Below are 21,789 nucleotides of genomic sequence, written 5' to 3' on the forward strand. Positions count from 1 at the left end.
CAAGACACCCTAGAGGCAGGGTGTATATCAGTGTGAACACTGCAGGACCAATGGGAAGGCATCCCCTGACCCTGGGTTGGGTGCTATGGTCTGGCAGGGAGAAAAAGAGAGAGAGAAACTGAGGGACCCTGGGCCTCCAGTTGAATGCATCACACAGAGTATGCAGTGCTAGTGTAGGAGGACTGACCCTGGGTCAGTCTGGTGAGGATTTCAGCTAAGGGGAGCAATCCAGAGATGAATGTCAGTGACGGGTTCAGTCAGCAAAGGGCTCAACTGTTCATCATTGGGGGCTATCCCACTGCTTCTAGGAACACCAGAGGATTTCCGGGAGCTCACCAGTCAATTCCTCAAGTTCAGGGAAACGGTTAAGCTGACCATAATGGGGGAAACTCACCAACTGAAGCCAGTGGTGTGTGTAGAAATCATACTGTAGAAATCACATTCAGGCATATGGAACACGTGATTGTTGTGGGAAAAATTTATCCGGTTCCAGATCCCAACCCCATGAGAGGGGCTCAGGGTGGGAGAGCCTCCCGAATCTCATGGCACCAATGTAATGAAAAATTAAAAATGCTGCAGATCCCGAGTGGCTGCAGCAGGCAGTGGGTCAAAGATACCACACCATGGGTCCCCAAGCAGGGACAGGCAGTGGGCCCCAGAACAGCCAGTCCCAGGCAGGGACAGTGCATGAGACCATGCCACAGGTCTCCAAAGGTAGTTGGTCCCATCCCGGGCAGCAAGCCATGCAGCGGGTGAGAGACAGCTGGATAGGCATGCCATGAAGAGTGAGGTTATTTATTTAGTGGGTTATGGAGGGGAAAGGGAGAAGGAGAGAAGAGAAGAGAGGCATAGAGAAAAAGGGGGAGGGAGAGAGAGAGAGAGAGAGAGAGAGAGAGGTGAGAATGGAAGCTGCCTCTTCGAGAGGGAGACGGAAAAGAGGAAGAGACTTAGGCTGCAAGCAAGAAAGAAGAAGATCTTCCTGCCTCAGCAGATGGGGGAGAGAGTGGGTGTGGCTTGTCTCTTAAAGAGACAGGACAGACCATTACAACTTCTTTTAAAGATTTTCTTTCTCAAGCATGTGCCTCTATATGTGCCTGTGTGTGGATGTGTGCATAGGAGTGCAAATGCCCATGGAAGCTAGAAAAGGGTATTGGGTTTCCCGGACCTGGAGTTACCGGCAGATTTGAACCACTCAACATGGGTTCTGAGAGCCAAACTTGGATCCTCTTCAAGTGTGGCGCACGCACCTAACTGCTGAAGCAGCCCCAGAGTCCTCAGATCTTAACCACAGTGACTCTACTACCCTGCCATTCTGCATTTTCTTTATTCTTACAGGCACTTGGAATTCATCTGCAGGTGACAGCTATTTCATCTCTCTCACTTACAGTGTATTTGTTTATTTTCCTCAGATCCAGCTGACAGGTTTTAAAAATTATTTTGGCTGTTCCTAAAACCAAATGTCCCCTCCCTTGGTAACTTGTACTGTTTCAGCTTTTGAAGTTGGGATTCTCCCAGCTTAGGTTTTTATACCATTTTCACCTGACCTCTGGTTCTTGTTTTGTTGTTGTTGTTGCTGTTGCTTTTGTTTGCTTGTTTGTTTGTTTGTTTGTTTTTTAAGTAACACCTAAGTCTTGTGTAGTGTCCCAGGCTATTATGTCCCATCTCAAAGTCCTGGAATCAATCAAATGCTTCTCCCAGGAACTCTGATTTCCTTTATTGAGAGTTTGCAAATCAAGGTCTGGGAACTTATTAGTATTAGTATTAGTATTAGTATTAGTATTAGTATTATTGTAAAGCAACTTAGAGTCAGAGCTTCAGGATGCATCTGTGTACAGACACTTGTGTAGGTACAAATATAAGTCTGTGGATCTATTTTGAAGACAAGAGCCTATATTGACAGCTCTAATTAAAATCAATTTCCACAAGGTTCTTTTGAATAGAAGCATCCATTTTCTTTTTTGTTACTTCTTCATTCTAAAATATGTTTGATCTGACTTTTTCAAGGACAAGTTTGTCCCTTTGTGGATTTAGACACTCAGATCTCAGGTCACTGCTATTCTGCTATTCCTGTTTTTGGATTGATGTTTGAGACCTGAAGAGTCACTTCCTGAGCTTCATTTCCTTCCCTTGGCTGTGTCTTTTTCTTCTTTCTACTGGGATACTTGAACATTTTTATTTTTATTATTTCATTTAATCTCCATAATGCATTGTTATCATTTCTTCTTTTCAAAAGTAATATTAGTGGTTCCCACTAAGGATTTGTAAGGAAAATAAGTGTTGCAGTGGTTTGAATAAGAATGTCCTCATGGGCTCAGATATTTGAATACTTGGTCCGCAGTTGGCAACACCCAATGGGGAGGTTGAAAAGACACAGCCTGGCGAGAGGAAGTGACTCACTTGGGGATGGCTTTGAGCTCTCTCTCGACTTCACACTTGGGGTTGAGGATGTTTTCTCTCAACTTTCCACTGCTGATGGTATGCCGCCATTCCTTCCTCCTACAATGGCCTTTTAGGCCTCTGAATCCCTAACTAAAATAAACTTTTTTGCATGAGTTGATTTTGTGGTGTGGACTTTTTTAAGAAGCATGATTCTCTGCTTCAGCTACTGGAAAAGAATGAAGGTTCTGGGTTACATCACATTTCAACATTTCAGAAGAGACAGAACCTGGCTTCATGGTGCAGGACTATAATCTCAAGTACTTAGGAGACTGAGGCGAGAGGATCACAAAATCAAAGTGAGCCTGGACTATATAGAGAGTTAATTCAAAGCCAACGTAAGCAATGCAGCATTGTATGAAAACAAATAGACCACTTGCCCAGCATGTACAAGGCTCTGTGCTTAATCCCTAACATTGAATCAAAGCAGCAAAAAAGAGAGAGAAATTGGTAGAAGACAGAAAGGAAAGGAGGCAAGCTAGGGGGAGGCAGGGCAGGGAGGGCAGGGAGAGCAGGGCAGGGCATGGAAGGAGAAGCAAGTTAGGGAGGGCAAGGAGGGCAGGGTGGGGCATGGAGGGAGAGGCAGGGCAGGGTGCAGAGGGCAGGGCAGAGAGGGCAGAGTGGGAGGAAATCCATCTTCTGAACAATCCGTACAAGAAAACTAAATCTGATCATTGCATAGTTGCCATTGATCAGGAAGATTCTATCTTTGTAAACCCATGCCCAGGATCATTGCTGATGTATCCGGTCCCAGACTCGAGAGTACAGCTAGACACTGGCTGCCTAGGGCCATGGAAAGGCAGCCTGATGTCCATCAGAAGAGACTAGAAAGCTGCTAAGTATACTATATATATACTATACTCAGCACATCACTTCCAGCCTCCTCTGCTTATAAAGGACATAAAAAAGCAAAGCAGATGAACACAGGTGTACTGAACATTGGGGGAACCTGAATCTTGGCTGCTGACCAAGAAAGAGCTCTGAGAACCCAGCATATGTATGCCAACAGTCCTGCATGCCACAGTCACGAAAGCATCAGGCATAAAGAACACATCGTCTATCACATAACACTTTACATATGCAGCCACACAGCTGGTCATCATGGGAGGCAGCTTCTGTTCAGCTCAATTCTGTTCTCGGCCCTAGGAAAGATACCATTTCCTTTGAAAGAGCACGGCGTAATACTGCCATCTGCCACCTCCGAGCCACAACTTCAGGAAGGTGCTGGAGCTGTTCCAGGGTGACCTGCTAGCCTGTGGTTCTGGGTTTGTTTGTTTTTTTTTTTTAATGAACATGTGACTCACAGCTGATTCTTGTATTTCCTGACAGGTGAGAAGACGTGGCAGTTGGCAGTTAGGTGAGGAACCAACAGAAATCTACAGCATCTGGAGCTTCTAGGGCATGGTTCTGAAGTGGGTGTCCTTGCTGAATATCATCAGGTGCACTGCAGTGTGGTAAGTGGAATGTGACCATGAACTCTGACATGTCAGCTCATACCTGATTGATGCCACGATGTGACCTCATTGAATGAATCACAGAACTCCCGTAGACCACAAGTACAAAAAGCTTCATGGGTAACTCTGGGAAAAATCTGGTTCAAGGTCCAGAGGGTGCATCTGTGGAAGACTTTGTTGTTGGCAGCACAGAACATCCCTTGGCAAGAGACAAGTACAATATTTTTCTTGATTAGTGAGCATTTAAATAATATGCTACTTCCTAGGTGACATAAGGTTTTCAAGATAGTTTTCTTGACTGGCCCTGTTGCATTCTCTGGGCCTTTGCTGTTATGCATTTGACTTTCATATGCGCTCAGTGCACTGGGCAGCATCCGCCGTATTTGCTGGATAAAACTGTTTATCTTGTGGAGGAATTGAAAGTGCAGGGCAGTCAATTCTACTTCACTTCCATAATCACATTTCTTTGTACAGAATTAAGTTGACTGCTGGTTTCATATTCCTCCATGATAAAGAACTCCTGGTAAAGAATTATGTCTTTGCTTATCTTAAAAAGAAAACATTTTGGGCTGGAGAGATGGCTCAGTCGTTAAAGGCAAGACTCACAACCAAAAATATAAGGAAACATTATTACTCAATTTTTAAAATATTATTAGCAATTTTAAAAGTCATATTGCTAAGGGTCTGAATCTCAGTGTTTTTTTTTTTAAGTTTTGTAAGAATTGTGTCTGTCTGTTAGCATGGTTCCTGGCAGTCTGTCATAATCCTTATTATAACTAATTTGACCTTCTTCTCTGGTTGTCTTTGGAAATTGCCTCTTTGTCTTTGATTTTCAATAGTTTGCATGTTCACCTTTCTGCAATTATTTTGAAATGAGGTTTCTCTGTGTAGCCCTGGCTATCCTGGAACTTGCAACATAGGCCAGACTAGCCACAAACTTAGAGATCCACCTGACTCAGCCTCCCAAGTGCCTGAATTAAAAGTATGTGCTTACCGTGCACAGCCAGTCTATTTTTTTTTTGCTATGGACTTTGCCATATAATAATAGAAATTTTTGAAAGTTTTCCTGTTGGAAAATTCCCATATCCATGCCATCTATGAACTTGCTATATGCCCCACCCCATATAAATGTATCATTTTGTCCTCTACCTTTCAACAAGCTTCATTTTTTTTGGTTGAAATTGTATATTTTGTACATAATAGTACAGATTTGAGTAAGTTACTACTTTGTGATCATAGAACATTCTTCCTCTCTCTTTTTCTCTCTCTGTTTCCTTCCTTCCTTGGCTTCTTCCTTCTGGCCCATCACCATGCCATCTTGTAGTACCTTATCCCTCCTGCTCTGATTTTTAGCTACCCTCATCACAAAGCTTGGTACATTTTTGTGTGTGCATGTGTGTGTGTGCACGCATGTGCACATGTGTACACCCATACATACATATGTGCACAGTGCATGTGTAAAGGTCAGAGGGCAACATTTAGGAGCTGGTTCTCTCCTTCCATCTGGGGATTGAATGAGGGTTGGCAGCCTTGGTCACAGGTGCTTTACAGGCAGATCTCTATGAGTTCAAGGCCAGCTGGTTTACAAGAGATAGTTGCAGGACAGTCAAAAAAATCCTGTCTCAAAAAACTATAAAAGAGAAGAAAGAGTTGCCATAGTCATGGTGTCACTTCACAGCAATAAACCGTAAGACAAAGGTCATTCATTTTCAATGCCAGAAAACTTCTGACTGCACAGATAGAGCAAAAGTCACCAGGCTAGAGAGCATGTCCTTTCCAGCCTTCTATCCATTTCATCCTCCTAGAGGAATGAACCAGCTGGTCAGTGGTGGCACACACCTTTAATCCCAGTACTCAGGAGGTAGAAGAAGGAGGAGTTTGAGGCCAACCTAGACTACAGAAAGAGATGCAGAACAGCCCCAGCTAAACAAAGAAACCCTGTGTTGGGGGGGAGGAAGAACCATGTGTGCTTAAAATTCCAGGTTCCCTAGTGCATGTGTATGAGCACAAAGATCTCCAAGCCTCCTACAGAGATCTACCAGCCAAATGCTAGGATTACCCAGCTTTTGCTTGCTCTTTTATTTTGTTTTGCTTTGTTGTTTTGGGTTATAGTTGTTAATAAGAGTCTTTGACTATCAGTCCAAGGTATCAGGAAGAAATTATAAAGTAAAAAATAATTCTACAGCTCTATTAACCTTTACAATTGAAGACTCAGAGCCCAAACTGTGTTTTTACTTGCACCTTCCTGGACACAGCTTATCCTTCAACAAGAAGCAGTGTTTAAGAATCTTCTTGCCTCGTGCTCTGGTCAAAGTGATGCCCATGGTTCCATCTCCAAAACCTAGGGCCTTCTGACCTACTTAGCTTTGTCACCTCAACACAGCCTGGAGTCATCTTAGAGAAAAGTTCCCAATGAGAGACTGATATTAGATCAACAGATCAGATTGTAGGCATGTCTATGGGGGAATTGTGTTATTAACTGATATTGGAGGGCCCAGTCTACTTTGGGGCACCCATATCTAGGCAGGAGGTCCTGGGAAGTATAATAAAGCAACCTAAGAAGAGAAGAAAGGAGCCAGAGAGTGAGCCCATAAGCAGTGTTCTTCAATGATTCCTGTCTCCAGGCTTCTTCCTTGAGTTTCTTTGATGAGTTTCCTCTGTGATGAACTATGACCTACAAGTATAAGGGGAAACAGTCCCTGCCCTATCCAGGATTGCTTTCAATTGGAGCATTTTATAATAGCAACAGTATAAAACTAGAATACCCTCCAAGTTCTTAGATATTGCCTAGAATAGAGTGTAGACAGAGGCTGTTTATTTGTTCCTGGCTGCCTAGACAAAACATAATCACACAGAAACTATGTTAATTGCAACACTGCATGGCCAACGACTCTAGAGTATTCCTAGCTAGCTCTTACATCTTGAATTAACACATTTCTATTATTTTATATTTTACCACAAGGCTCGTGGTTTACTGGTAAGGTTCCAGGGCATCTGTCTCCTTCAGCAGCTACATGGCATCTCTCTAACTCTGCCCCCCTTTCTCCTTTATCTCTGCTCAGAATTCCAGCTTTGCCCTATTCTGCACTGCCATAGGCCCAAAGAAGATTCTTAGATTCTTTATTAACTAATGGCAATAAAACACATTCACAGCATACAGAAGGGAATTCCACATCAATAGAGGTCTTTCTAGAATATGACAACAGAGGATATTTCCTTTAGATAAAGTCTACACCCCATAAATAAGGGTTAGATTGCATCAGGGCTTCAAAAAGGCAGTTACACAATAATTCATCATCAGTACTTTCCAAGACAGTGTTTGCCCTATTGCAAATAACACAAGTCTCCGACATCAATGGCCCAGCCCCAGACAGGGTGGATAAGCCTAACCCATGGGTCTTTATAGTCTGCAACATCCAGAGCTGCCTGGGCAGTCAGGCCTGCATTTCTTCTTTCTGCTAGGTAAATCTTCAAGTCTAATCATCCATGAGCAGCCACCTAAACAGTAAGAGAAACACCCCCCCCCTGCCTTCAGGGTTCTTTGAAGGGCAGCAGTAATAATTTGCACAAAAGAAGAGATTCAAGTCCACATTGAGAATCAGACAAGATTGCCTCCAGAGAAGTAATAAGTCCAGTGGGGGAACACTGCACTTTAAACTGTGCATCCTCTTCTATTCCAGAATGGGATGCTTGTCGCTAATGTCTGCACCCAAGAGATTTTACATCACCTATAGTTTCTTCAAGCAAAGAAGCTTGCATTTACTTTGTCACTAGAAGATCCTTGGGGACGGAGGAGTTCCAGTCATTTCCCCAAGGACAAGACTTCTTAGAAATTCTAAAACTAAATCCCTCCTCTTCTATCTTGGGGATAAAAATCACAGTTGGACAAACCTGTGCACATAAAGTTTGAGCCAAAGTTGACCAGATGGATAGGTGCTCCTACTCACCTCCTGTGGTGCAGAATCCATTAGAGATGTTTAAGACATCAACCACATCGCTATCTGAATGAACAGCTCTGTCTACCCGACTAGAAGGTGAAGAGCCCTTTCCAAAATAAGAGAAAACACAGGACACATTCTGCTAGTGTTGGAATTTCTGAAGTTCAGTGAGTTCAAATAAAAGGCACATAGACATCTGTCTTCATGCCTCATTTTCATGGGTATAGATGGAAACTGGTCATTGTTTTCCCAGATGCCCAGACCCGAATAATCACACAGAAACTATATTAATTACAACACTGTTTGGCCTGTGACTCAGGCATATTTCTTATATCATGAATTAACCCATTTCTATTAATCTATGTATCACCACAAGGCTGTGACCTAACGGTAAAGTTTCTGGGTGTCTTTCTCCTCCGGCAGCCACATAGTGTCTCCTTGATTCTACCTACTCTCTCTCTCTATCTCTGTTCTGATTTTCTGTCTGGCTTTACTCTGTTAAGCTATTGGCCCAAACAGCTTTATTCATCAACCAATAAAAATGACACATATACAGAAGGATATCCCACATCATCTTCCCTTATTAAAATTACAAATGCAAAACAGTTATCAAGCAAGAATTATAGTTATAATACTTAGTCCATTTACATTTGGCAAATTAAGGAAAATACTCTGTCATCCATCCAGTCTTTGTAAATCTAAAGTTTTATATCTAGTTTATCCTTTATCATAACTAAGGAAAGCTATAACTGTCTTCAACTCTTCAAAGACCCCAGAAGGATATACCTAAGTACACAGGAAGTGTATTATGAACAACTTACAAAGCTCTAAAATTGACAATGCGACCATGGGGAGGGGGATGGGGGAAGACCACAAAGGGACCTTCTGGGGAGCAGTTTAAATAGACTGGGGAAGTTGCCCTGATCTCCTTTGGAGAAGGGTCAAGGTTTGGCAGGCTGACTTGACCCTTCTCGGGGGAGGAGTCAAGGTTTGATGGGCACAGGGGTGGGACCTCCAAAGATGGAGGCCAGAGACCGAGATTTACATAAATGACTATTAATCTGTAATTTTTAATTATACATTACATCTTTAAATGAGCTACACAAACACAATATCTTAAATAAGAGCAGAAATATATATACACAGTGTAACAAAATCAACCTTAAATTTGTATCAATAGGCCAAGATCCATACCAATACTAAGTATTTATATTATATCCTTCTTATATCTTTAAGAAATTGACTGTGACCATTATTATAAACAACCCTTTTAAAATGAAAATAAACATCTATAAACAATCATTTTGGGAACTGGGCATAGTTTTCTCCAAACTGCTTTCTGGTGTTTGTTGGGTGAAGTATTTTTAGAGGTTCACAGAGACTTTTTGGGGAATCTAGTTCTATCAAACCACATTAGCCTAGAAGGAATTCACAGGTTCCCATGCTCTGTGGAAACAAAAGCAGAACCTCTTTTCCAAAGCAACATAGCCTTAGTAGACTCAAATTTTGAAGTCAAATTACCTTTAAAATATATATGTTGGTTTAGCTTAGAAACCTCCAAAAACAAATGTCTCTCTGCAGTCAAAAATTTCAAAGAAAATGCACTAATATGCATAATCTAGACTCTCTGTGTGTTTTCCATCTTTATGCAGCTTATTTTTTTCTTACTCCTTTAATCTATGACTGTCTGTACTCTGTAAAATTACTTTTACTGTCTCTTTAAAGAATTTACTTCTTTTTATAACTGTCTATACTCTTTCTTCTCTCTCCCAAGCCTATGTACATTTTTTTAACACACTGTGTCTCGTTTAGAGGTCTTTTATGTCTGAGTCTGTCCTATTGTGTATCTGAAATCCTTTTCTGACAAGAAGCATTATAAAATGGTAAGCAGTGTGTTTGCAGCTGGTTTTGTATAATTTTGAACTTTACACATTTGAAAATCTGCCCAAGATCTGTGAAAGACAGTAACAAGTCTTCTCCCTAGACTCCCAGCATTTCTGTATTAGCTATTTTGGCTGCTGTGACAAGATACCTGACTCCAACAACTCAAAGGATGAAAGGTGTCTTTTAGCACATTGGTTCATGTTCACATGGCTCCATATATGAGGCATGAAGACACAGGAGTTTCTTCATGGCTTACAGGAAGCAGAGAAAAGGAGGGTTTACATGGGAGGAGCTAGGGCAAGACATAGTCATAAGGATGCAGAGATAGAGAGACTTTTAAGCATAATGGCAGTTACTAAGCAGTTCCTCAGAGCTACCTGAACTTGGACACGTCACATACATTTGAATGTAGAAAATATTCTGATAGTCAGAGACCATGAAAACAGGAACCTGTGCCTCACCCTGTTTTAGACCTCACTGGGTGACCTTGGTAAATGATTTAAACTCACTCTTTACCCTCACTTCACACTTCACAAAGCCAGGAAGATCTAGTTTGAATGTTTCATGAAAAGATGCCAATTCACATAAAGTATCAATGTCTACATGGAGAGAGCTCATTAAAATCTTTAAATCTATTGACTCAGAGAGGCTATAATCTTGGGAAGTTGCTGCCACCTGCATTCCCAGAGACAGCAAAACCAAATCTATCCCAAATATTTTTCTCACCCAAGACACTCCATTAGAACAATTCTTCACATTTTTTTAAAGATTTATTTATTTATTATGTATACAGTATTCTCAGTCCTCTGCCTGCAGGCCAGAAGAGGGCACCAGATCTCATTACAGATGGTTGTAAGCCACCATGTGGTTGCTGGGAATTGAACTCAGGACCTTTGGAAGAGCAGGCGGTGCTCTTAACCACTGAGCCAGCTCTCCAGCCCCCCCTTTTTTAAAATATTTATTTATTTATTTATTATGTATACAATATTCTGTCTGTGTGTATGCCTGCAGGCCAGAAGAGGGCACCAGACCCCATTACAGATGGTTGTGAGCCACCATGTGGTTGCTGGGAATTGAATTCAGGACCTTTGGAAGAGCAGGCAATGCTCTTAACCTCTGAGCCATCTCTCCAGTCTAGAACAATTCTTATAGACTCCATTTGTGTGATCCAGACCCAGTCACATAAAGTTAGAACAGTTTTTCTCAAAAGTCATGGTATGGAAACAAAGTATTACTATGACCGGTTTGATAGAACATGACTAACAATGCTAAAAAGTCAGGATTTTCTTCCTGAAAGAGGATTTGAGTCTAGCTTGTCTGCTTTTATGTTTTCGTTTGTTTGTTGCTGCTGTTGTTTTTAAGATTAGATGGTGAAAGCAAGAAGATCTGGAGTCTGAGGCTATCCAGGGCTACATGAAAGTCTATGAAAAACAGCAAGAAGATGGAAAGGTTGGTGATGTATTCAGACACACAGAAACTCTTAGAAAGGACAACGTAAACAAGACTTGTGAAGAGGGCCCCACGGTTCCAACTGCTGTTTCCTGTGGGCTCAATGCATGTATCTGAGGCACCTACTCTTTCTGGCCCTATTTCTATCAGAACAAGAACACAAATCCCAAGAGGCTTCAAACCTGTGACTCTCATCCTGTTAGTCTGAGATATTGTAATCCTTATTAATGTTCTTCTCTTAACCACATCCGATGTGGTTTCCCTTCAGTTCCCATTTTACACAGTGTACTGTCCACAGAGGAATGTGCATCTTAATCTCAGTTACTGGGTCTTCACAGCAAGGCTCAGATAGAAACTCACAAGTCAGTCCCCATGGGAGTACTTACCGTCTGCTTGTCAGACTTAGACTTCCAGTGTCCCCCTCCATTACAATCATATTTCTGTACTATGCAAAGTATTCTGTCCCTCATTTCAACCTCTGCTTGACCTGGTCACTGCTGTTTTATCATCCAGACTCTTCCTTAGGGTGAAGGGCTTAAATCCCACTGAAAAGTAGTTTCTACCCTATGCCCCACAACTTGTATCTGTGATGTGTTTTGGTGCAGGAAGGCCGCACAGTGGTAGTACCCTACTGGCCACAGAAGGAACCTGCCCATCAAGCTCACCCAGTTCTTAGAAATGAGACTAAACCGGGCCTTTATATTAAAGGTATGAAAACCAAGAATAGAGGGGTAAGGGGCAATATTTGTTCTCGGGTGCTAAATCCTTTTATGTATAAACTAGGAATCCAGAGCAAAGAGTGATTCTAAGAAGTTTTGAGGGGTATAAAGTTTTATAAGGGTGGTGTTCAAACAAGATGATTTGTCTTTTCTTACATTCATGAGCTAATGTCCAGAATCTCTACTATTAAACAGTAACTCCGCCCAGGTAATCTAACCAGAAAAAGGTAGCTCAGGCTTCAGGTCAAAGATGAATGTTCAGATTAACAGAAGGAAACAATGGCTAAGGCTTCAAGATTTCTTTTTTAAGTATATAGATGTGAGTTTTAAAGTAATTCTTTTTATAGTTGAGAGGTGCTACAAGAAAAGGACCACATGAAAGTCGGTGGACCAACGTCTATTAGACGTTCTCATGGTTCTTAGAGGCCACTGTTTGCGAAGTGTTTTGCCTGACCTTTGTAGTTAAGAGGAAAGGAAAGAGAACCTGCGAAGTGGCGCAGCCTGGAAGAGTCACGCAGATGTAAGTGTCCTGCCTACTTCAGGTTCTCAGTGCCTTAGCTGCCGGTGGGCTCCAAGCTGAGAGCTAAGGGCATGACAGCAGCCGGGGGAGAACTGATATCTTAACCGAGGGTGCTATGGTGAACAGGCTACACCTTCGTGTGCTTGCCTTTCTCTTTCGCTTTGTGATGCTTGCTTTCCTCTGATTGTCTCGTAGGATTCGAACCATGAAAGCGATGACCAGTCGTAAGTCACTGTGGGTGCTGCTGTTGATAGTTATCTTCTGGGTCTCTTTTACAGTTTTCAGAAACCCATCGAAGGTAGGATTTTCTCTCCTTTCCTGTTTTACTGGATACTATGTGCCTAGGAAAATGTAAGCTGCAAAGACCCACGAATTGCAATGGAGATGGGGTGTGCTCAATATGGCTTACCATGCAGTGTTAGTGAACCCATGTAGCTGACAATTGTTAAACATGGCAACAAGTGAAGAATGTGCCCAAACCTTTCACAGATAAGCTGGGACCCAGAGCAGAGGGTGATTCTCAGAGATGGAAAATCACGAGGGATGGCAAGCTTTATGTTCACATGCGTGCTTACACACAGACTTCATTCTGTACTGCTTGCGGTTAAGTGCAGCTATTGTTGTGCCTGGCCTGCAGCCTGTGATTGCACCTGCCTTAAGGGAGCATCTGTAGGAGAGAATACATTCATGTCTATGCACTGAAACGGACCTGCCTTTTAAAAACCATGGACCATGTCGAATGGAAACCATTTCCTTCCTCCAGTACCAAGCTGTCTAAATAGCTATTCAAACTTTTCAATGTTGTTTCTGCCGCTGCAGATTTTAAGGCTTCCATTTTATTTTGTTGGCATTGGCTTGTCCTTGTTTGTTTTCTCTGTTCCATTGGTGGCTTCTCTGCTTTGGAGTGGGGCTTTTGGTGGTGCTGGTGGTGATGAGGATTAGTTGCCTTTAAGTGTTTGTTTGCTAGAATTCTGTTTTTGTGATTTCGATACACGGTTTCACTCTGTAGCACAGGTTAGCCCTTCTCTTAATATACAGTTCAGGCTCGGGTTCAAACTAGCAGCTGCCTTGATTTGGGTTTCATTGCTCTTAGAGAGCTGTTTTTATTATTATTATTATTATTATTATTATTATTATTATTATTATTATTATTATTATCTACATAAGGATTGGGTTCGTGCAAGCCGCTTTGCTTTTGCTGAAAATTCTAATTAGTGATTGAGAGCAGTGATCCATCTTACTGTCACTTTATTTGATGTGTTAGGATATTTTCAAACATCTTTTCAAGTAATAGAAATAGTCCCACCTGCCTTGCGTCCCGTGCCTTTCTAATGTTTCCCATGTGTTCAAGTTAGGGTTTCTATGGCTGGGATGAAACACCATGAACAAAAGCAACTTAGGGAGGAAAGGGTTTGTTTGGCTTACACTCCACATTGAAGGAAGTCAGGATGGAACTCAAACAGGGCAGGAACCTGGAAGCAGATTCAGAAGCCACAGAGGGGTGCTGCTCCCTGGCTTCCTCCTCATGGCTTGCTCAGCCTGCTTCCTTATAGCACCCAGGGCCACTGTCCAGGGATGGCACCACCCACATTGGCCTGGACCCTTGCACATCAATCACTAATTAAGAAAATGCCCTACTGATGCATGTTCAGCCCAATCTTATGGAGGCAATTTTCTCAATTGAGATAACTATAGCTTGTGTCAAGCTGACATAAAAGTAGTCAGTATACCATGTTATTCCATAATCTTCACAATAACCATTCAAGAAGCATAATTATGACCTGATAGGCAGATGCTAAAACTGATTTACAGTTATGTGCATGCAGAACCCATAGTGGCCAGAAGATGGTGTCGGATCTCCTAGAGCTGGAGTTACAGGTGGTTGTTTGCCACTGGCAACTGAACTCGGGTTCTCTTTAGGAGCAGCAAACACTGTTCACTACTCAGCCTTCTCTCCACCCCCATATCACCGCCATGACGGTCCTAGCTCTGGCTAATTGAGGATGAATGGGTATCCCAAAAAGAAGCCATTGAACTCCCAATAGATCAGCCCCACTGTCTCAGTGGGTGGGTGCACCCCTCGTGGTCCTGACTTCCTTGCTCATGTTCTCCCTCCTTCTGCTCCTCATTTGGACCTTGGGAGCTCTGTTCAATGCTCCGATGTGGGTCTCTGTCTCTGTCTCCATCTATCGCCAGATGAAGGTTCTATGGTGATATGCAAGATATTCATCAGTAGGGTAGGGCCATTTCAGGTTCCCTCTCCTCAGCTGCCCAAGGAACTAACTGGGGACATCTATTGGGAGCTCATCAAGGCCAGCTGGACTGGGACTGAAAAAGCATGGGATAAAACCGGACTCACTGAACATGGCGGACAATGAGGGCTGATGAGAAGCCAAGGACAATGGCACTGGGCTTTGATCCTACTGCATGTACTAGCTTTGTGGGAGCCTAGCCTGTTTGGATGCTCACCTTCCTAGACCTGGATGGAGAGGGATGGACCTTGGACTTCCCACAGGGCAGGGAACCCTGACAGCTCTTCGGATTGGAGAGGGAGGGAGAGAGGAGTGGGGGGAGGAGGGGAGAATGGGAGGCAGGGAGGAGGCAGAAATTTTTTCAATTAAAAAAATATATCAAAAAAAAGAAGCCGTTGAAAACTAGAGTTATACAGACAGTTTAAACCAAGATGTCTGTGTGTGAAACACACGTTACCACAAAAATCTAAGAGTAACATGATTTCTATGTCTCTCGTTGTTCTAAAAAAAAGACAAAAGTGGTTAACTTGCCAAAACTCCTTACATTAAAGAGCATCTTTTTCTTTCTTCTCTACTCTATTTCTTGCCCATTCAGATATGGGCTCCATTCAAGTTGCCTGTGTCCTTCAGTGGCTGGAACTTGGTCATGAAATCCTCGTGTCCTGCAGTGCTTCCGAACCCACCAGTCTCACCGAAAGAGACAGAGCTGAGAGTCCGGGAGGTCCTGGAGAAGCTAGATCAGCAGATCCCTCCCAGACCCTTCACCCACCTCAACACCACCACCAGCGCCACACACAGCACGGCCACCATCCTCAACCCTCGAGACACATACTGCACGGGGGACAAACTGGAGGTGCTGCTGGAAGCTAGGGACTACCTGGGACGCAGGAAGGAGTATGGAGGGGACTTCCTGAGGGCCAGGATATCCTCCCCAGCCCTGAAGGCAGGAGCTTCTGGAAAGGTGACAGACTTCAACAATGGCACCTACCTGGTCAGCTTCACTCTGTTCTGGGAGGGTCAGGTGGCCCTGTCTATCCTGCTCATCCATCCCAGTGAAGGGGTGTCAGCCCTCTGGAGGGCACGGAAACAGGGCTACGACAGAATCGTCTTCACTGGCCTGTTCATCAGTGGAACCTCTCAGGTCCGCACCGATTGTGCCTTGGTTCTAAACTCAAGTGCCGAGTTGTGCCAATATCTGGATGCCCAGGACCAAGAAGCTTTCTACTGTGAGAAGCCTCCGAATGTTCCCTGTGCCGCCCTCACCCACATGCATTCAAAGAACAAGGAAGTTTCCTATCTTAGGCAGCAAGAGAGGCGCCTCTTTGAACGGTAAATAATAATTGTTTCACACGTCCGGGGGAAGGTTGGTAATCTAGCCTGCAGGATGGATTCTAAGCACATTAACTCACAGGCTACAAGAAGAGTCCTTTGAGAAGGGACCTATGAATTCTTTTGAGGATAGTGTTCATTGTCCAGGAGTCCTTGAACTTCTATAATAAGTAATCCTTATCAATGAACCCCCAAAAACACAGACTGAGTAAAAACTGAAAGAATGAAATATATGTATGTGTATTCTAATATTTTTTTTTCTGGGTCTCAATACACATACCTTCTCAGTTCCTGTCTCCCATGGACTAGGAAACAAATAGATGGAAAATAAATTCTAGCCAGGGAGATGAGATTCTCAATGAGAACTAACAGAAGGACTGGTCAGTCTGAGTTCTGGGACTTTGCTGAAGTCGAGACCACTGCAGATTAATTTCTGTATCTGTCTCTTTAAGGTCAAATATAGGTGTGGAGATAATGGGAAAACCCAATGTGATTAGTGTCTCCAAATGCAACAGTAAGTGGGTCTGTGTTTGGTGGGTGGTGCTTAACCCTGGACCCATTTAAAGGTCCTGCTCTGTTTGCTGGACTTGGCTGCAGTCTCGGTTTTTTTTAAAAGCGGGCCAAGGCACAAAGTCCATGAGTGAATGAATGGTTGTAATCACTGGGATCTTACACGCGTGCCCTGGCGACCACATATCTCACTAATCTACTTCTCGGGTAGAAGGTCTCCTGTTCATCTTACACGAAAGCCTACAAAGGTCAAAACTTTCTCCCGCGTGTCTGCCTAGCTCTCCTCCCTCCCATCCTCACAGCCTCCCTAGAATTCTCACTCACAAATCTCCACTATACCATCTAGGAGTCAATTTACTACAATTCTCTCTTGGTTTTTGGAACCTTTTTTTTTTTTACAAAGAACTTCCACATACACATTCACTAAGGTTTTTTTTTGTTTTTCTTTTTTTTATTGGTTTTATTGAGCTATACATTTTTCTCTGCTCCCCTCTTTTCCTCTCCTCTCCCCTTCAACCCTCTCCCATGGTCCCCATGGTCCCCATTTACTCAAGGAGATCTTGTCTTTTTCTACTTCCCACGTAGATTAGATCCATGTATGTCTCTCTTGGGGTTCTCATTGTTGTCTAGGTTCTCTGGGATTGGCATTCACTAGTTTTTCTCTCTCTTTCTTTCCTTTGAAAAAAAAAAAAGAAGCTCTGAACAGCTAGCTCACAAACACCACCTAAAACAGTATCTTTGCCTTTCTGAATGCACCATGAAAAGCTTGCTAATTGCTAAGACAGTTTTCCGCCTAGAAGGAAAACCACGTTTCTGATTGCTGATGTGATATGCAGTGCTTCCGCAGCAGGCGCAGAGCCCTAGGCTTGACCCCCAGCACCACAAAAATACACAACCATGATTTCCAAACTCTGGGAATAGAGGCAGGAAGATGAGGAGTTTAAGGCCATCCTCAGCTACACAGCAAGTGGAAGGCAAGCCTAGGCTACCTTAGACCCTGTCTCAAAGACAGAAACAGACTTAGAGCAGAAGAGGGAGAGAAATAGTATTTCTTTGGCCCCATATATATACACAAGTAACTTTAAAGTATCTGTAAAAATATTAATTTACCCTTTTGGGGTGGTGAGTAACTGTGACCCCAAACCTGCTGCCTCACCACCCCAGCTTACCTCCAGGTCTCCTCCTTACCCAGAGACTAAGGTTGAACATCTGGCTTATCTTGGACCTCCAGGCCTCTCTCAATACAAACTGGCCAATTTCTAAGCCAAGTTCACCCTGACTTTATCTCAAAGAGTTCACACTTTAATGGTGACATTGAAGACTCTGTGAGAGCATGTGACAAGCTCAGGAGCCAAGTGGCTTGAAACAGTCAGATGAAAGAGCTCTTGCCCTTTATAAGAACTGATGAGGCTGGTCTCACGGCAAGGCTAACAAATAGCCACATTTTACTTGAAGGCCTTTTTTATTTTAAAAAAATAAAAATATTATTTTAAAAATGTATTTTAAACATTTAAAAATATTTAAAAATATTTTAAAATATTATTATTTTTTAAAAAAAACCCAAATGGAAAAACCCAAAGTTTTTTCATAATAACCACTAGTAGGCATCACTTAGGAAACTCACACCAGAGTAAAGTTTTACTGAGAACACGTGTCCCATTATAAAGATACTTTAATAAGCGTCTTTTTATTGCCACCCCACCTACACGCCTGTCTAGAGGGTTCTTTGGGAACTATGGAAGGCTCTTAAACACAGGTCAGTAGAATGCTGTTGTATCTCGCTGATTCCTTGGCAGAAGAAGCTGTTCCAGCAAAAGAGAGGTGCAAGCTCGGGATGGTACCTGCAATCCCCAGTGGGCATGTCTGGAAAAACACATGGAATCCAGCTTCCTGTAGTTTGGCTCCAATCAAAATGAAAGACTGCCTGAGAGGAAAATTCATCCATCTGATGGGTGATTCCACAATCCGCCAGTGGATGGAATACTTCAAAAGCAAAATCAACAGTATGTCTCAGTATTCGCTAGTCATGTCTCTTTCGGAAACTGTGTTTTCATTTCAAGGAAGAAGAGTACAAGAAATTCCTTCCTCCTCTACCATAGTTCTATAGTTCCTAATTCCAAACCACCAGCGTTATTCACAAAATGTTACTAGCAGTCCCTAGAACTGTGGTTCTCAACCTGTGGGTCATGACCCCTTTGAGGTTGGAAGACCTTGCCCTGGGGGCCACTTATTTGCATTATGATTCATAGCAGTAGCAAAATTACGTTTATGAAGTAGCAACAAAAATAACCTTATGATTGGGGGCCATCACAACATGAGGAACTGTACTAAGGGGTCGCAGCATTAGGAACGTAGAGAACCACATGATCTAGAACAATGTTCATTATCCCTAGCATTTATTTTGAATGAAATAAAGTAAGCAATAACAAGTATTTATCACACTACAAGGCACACTGACACACAGGAAGTACTCAGAAAGCAACGGCAATGGGAACTATTATCAGAATTGGGGCTAGAATCTATCTGTAAGAAGCCTAGTTCATAGTACTGGTGACCAGTACTATGTCAGATTCTAGTATTCCATCTGAGCTAAACTACATTCTAAACCATCACTTTCTGCTCTTCTATGTCCTTGGGCCCTGGATCTTGTCACTGAAGACAAAGTTGAGGCTATGACTCCATACTGTGAGACCAGTCTCGCGGTCTCCAATCTTAAAGCAACTGATCCTCTCAACGAAGAGGCCTGGACTCCAAGTTATAACAAAGTCAATAAAGAGGACACATTAGATCCAGACTTCTGGTAAACAATCAGCCCCTCGTAACTTTGTCTCTCTCGGCTTCAAAGTCAAGAGTCTAGGGACAACTTTACCATCACACAGTTGGACATTGCTGTTTTCTTAGGTCATGCAGCATCCTGAGGTTTTGAGCTACGCTCCCCTCTTAGTGTGTAAGTTATAGTGGGGTGACATCATTGTATATTTTATGCAAAGTTAAATTCTGGAGCCAGAATTTGCTTTGGAAAAGAGAACTGGAGTGAGTTGGAAGCAAGGGAGACCCTTGTCCCCAGAACATCCCCAGCATCTCTTTTGCAGCCTCACTCTCTGGCTTAAGACTTCTAAATCAGCCCTTCTCCACAAAGACATCCACAAGGCATCCATGATCTCTGAGCCATCTTTTCTCAGAAGCTGTAGCCATAAAGCAACTCACCTTGTTATTTTGATAAGAATCTAATTGGCTCAATGAGACATGGTGGACTGTGTCTTGTTCTATTCTATTATTTTCAGCAGTGTCTAGATTTAAGAGATTATCTTTCTTAAAAGTTAGAGGGGATTTTAAGGCTCCTTTGGTTACAAACTGTAATCTTGGGTATTTGACATCCTGTTTTCACTTTCTTTTCTACAACATGATAAATGGGGAGGGGGGTGGCTATCACTGAGGTGAGTGGCTGCATCTGTCTAGATAAATGCTCTATAAAGGGATCACAAATGAGCAGTCATATTACTGTCAATCATGTAGACGAGACACTTGGTGCCATTCCACTCATGAGGAAAGAAGAACATCGAATATCGTTTTAGATTCCTGGAGTCATTCCGAGATATGCTTGGTTTCTTTTTACACGTAAGCCTCCCCTATCTATCCTCATATAAGGTCAGGGTATCGATAACATGTCTTATGAGAACAACATGTACACTAATCGTATCATCTTCCAGTAAGGCTGAGTTCAAAGCCAAAGCCATGCCCTGCACAACTCAACTCAATCTGAATGATTTTAGAAGAAGGGAAAGTCGTTTATCATAAAGCATTTTCAACTGTTTGAGTAGTTTTCAAAACCACTATATAACACCATGTCTTTTCTCCTATGTGTGTGGCTAGTTGATCTCTGTAACTGTGTTCTCCTTCTGTTTTGGGATTGCCTGTTTGCTATCAGCACTGAGGTCTGTGGATCTGCATGAGACTGGAAAACTGCAACACCAACTCGCCGTGGATCTGGATGAAAAAATCAACATCCAGTGGCAAAAACATGGTTACCCCCTTATTGGCTCATTGGTCTACTCTGTCAAAGAGATAGAGAACATTGCACGGATAATTGACAGAACTGGAGGAGAAAAAAATACGGTCATCGTCATTTCTCTGGGTCAGCATTTCAGACCTTTCCCTATTGACGTTTTTATCCGAAGGGCCCTCAATGTCCACAAAGCTCTTCAGCGTCTTCTCCTGAGAAGCCCAGACACAATGGTTGTCCTCAAAACAGAAAACACCAGGGAGATGACCAGCGACGTGGAAAGACTTAGTGACTTCCATGGTTACACCCAGTATCTCGCCTTAAAGGATATTTTCCAGGGTCTCAATGTGGGTGTCATTGATGCCTGGGATATGACCATTGCATATGGCACAAATGACGTCCATCCACCACAGTATGTGGTTGGAAGTCAAATTAATATATTCTTAAACTATATTTGCTAGGAAGCACATAACTCTGAAAGTCACTCATTGAAGCTCGAAGATATGGTGAATCCTGTTGGCATGCCAGTTACCAGGATGTCCCAGTTAATCCAAGGAGGTAGTCTGGGGCCCATGCAATCCACCCCGTTTAGCCTAACAAGGCCCTAGACTGGGCTTCTGCTTCAGCTGAAGCTAAAAAGAATCAATGAAATGTCCTATCTTTTTTGACCAGAGCCCTGCTGCTCTTCATCAATTGGAAGTTAGGGTTCCTGTGGGTGAGACCTTCTCCCTGCTCCTACAAGTTCAGAAAAATGAAGCAATTTTGTATACAATTTTTTAAAGGTCTTTGATTCCATCTGTAAATATTTTTGTGGAGAATTTTTACATCCATGTTCATCAAGGAAATTGATCTGTGCTTTTTTCTGGGTCATGTCTCAGAGTTTGACATCAGGGTGACACAGACTTCAAAGAATGATTTCGGTAGCATTCCCTCTGTCTGTGATTTGTGGAAGGTCTAAGAAGTGTTGGTTAGGTTTCTTTAATAGTTTCATAGTATTCAGTAGTGAACCTGTCCAGGCCTGGACTTTTCTTTGGAGACCTTTAATTACTGCTTCAATTTCATGGCTTTTTATGGATCTGCTTAAATTGTTTCTATTTTCTAGACTTACATTTTGATAGGCCATATACGTTTAGAAATTTGTCTCTCTTCTAGTCTTTACAGTTTTTTGGAATATAAGATTTTGGATCAACCAAAACAAAATACATACGGAAACACTACCGTGAAACCTAATTTTTGTACGCTGATTTTAGAATAATTAAAAAATAAATAAAATTTTAAAATGGAGAACACATTAA

General features: G+C 42.5%; 1 protein-coding gene across 2 annotated transcripts in view; it reads left to right on the forward strand.

Moving 5' to 3' along the window:
* LOC121438319 (NXPE family member 4-like) overlaps positions 1–21,789 on the forward strand; it is a 246,656-nt gene extending 224,867 nt beyond the window's left edge. Inside the window, exons 2-10 of one of the 2 annotated variants that reach the window (XM_041638607.1) lie at positions 3,766–3,890; positions 11,080–11,161; positions 11,767–11,869; positions 12,228–12,400; positions 12,596–12,698; positions 15,248–15,981; positions 16,434–16,495; positions 18,288–18,494; positions 20,420–21,789. In XM_041638607.1, coding sequence (XP_041494541.1) covers positions 12,399–12,400; positions 12,596–12,698; positions 15,248–15,981; positions 16,434–16,495; positions 18,288–18,494; positions 20,420–20,955 — 1,644 coding nt within the window. In that variant the 5' untranslated portion in view covers positions 3,766–3,890; positions 11,080–11,161; positions 11,767–11,869; positions 12,228–12,398 and the 3' untranslated portion in view covers positions 20,956–21,789. Of the gene's footprint in view, positions 1–3,765; positions 3,891–11,079; positions 11,162–11,766; positions 11,870–12,227; positions 12,401–12,595; positions 12,699–15,247; positions 15,982–16,433; positions 16,496–18,287; positions 18,495–20,419 lie in introns of those variants that run through there. The other variant, XM_041638608.1, reaches the window with a different exon arrangement.

The sequence above is a fragment of the Microtus oregoni genome, unplaced genomic scaffold (assembly GCF_018167655.1).
Source record: "Microtus oregoni isolate MIOR12 unplaced genomic scaffold, Mior012 000055F_ref0000237, whole genome shotgun sequence".
Taxonomy (NCBI): Eukaryota; Metazoa; Chordata; class Mammalia; order Rodentia; family Cricetidae; genus Microtus; species Microtus oregoni.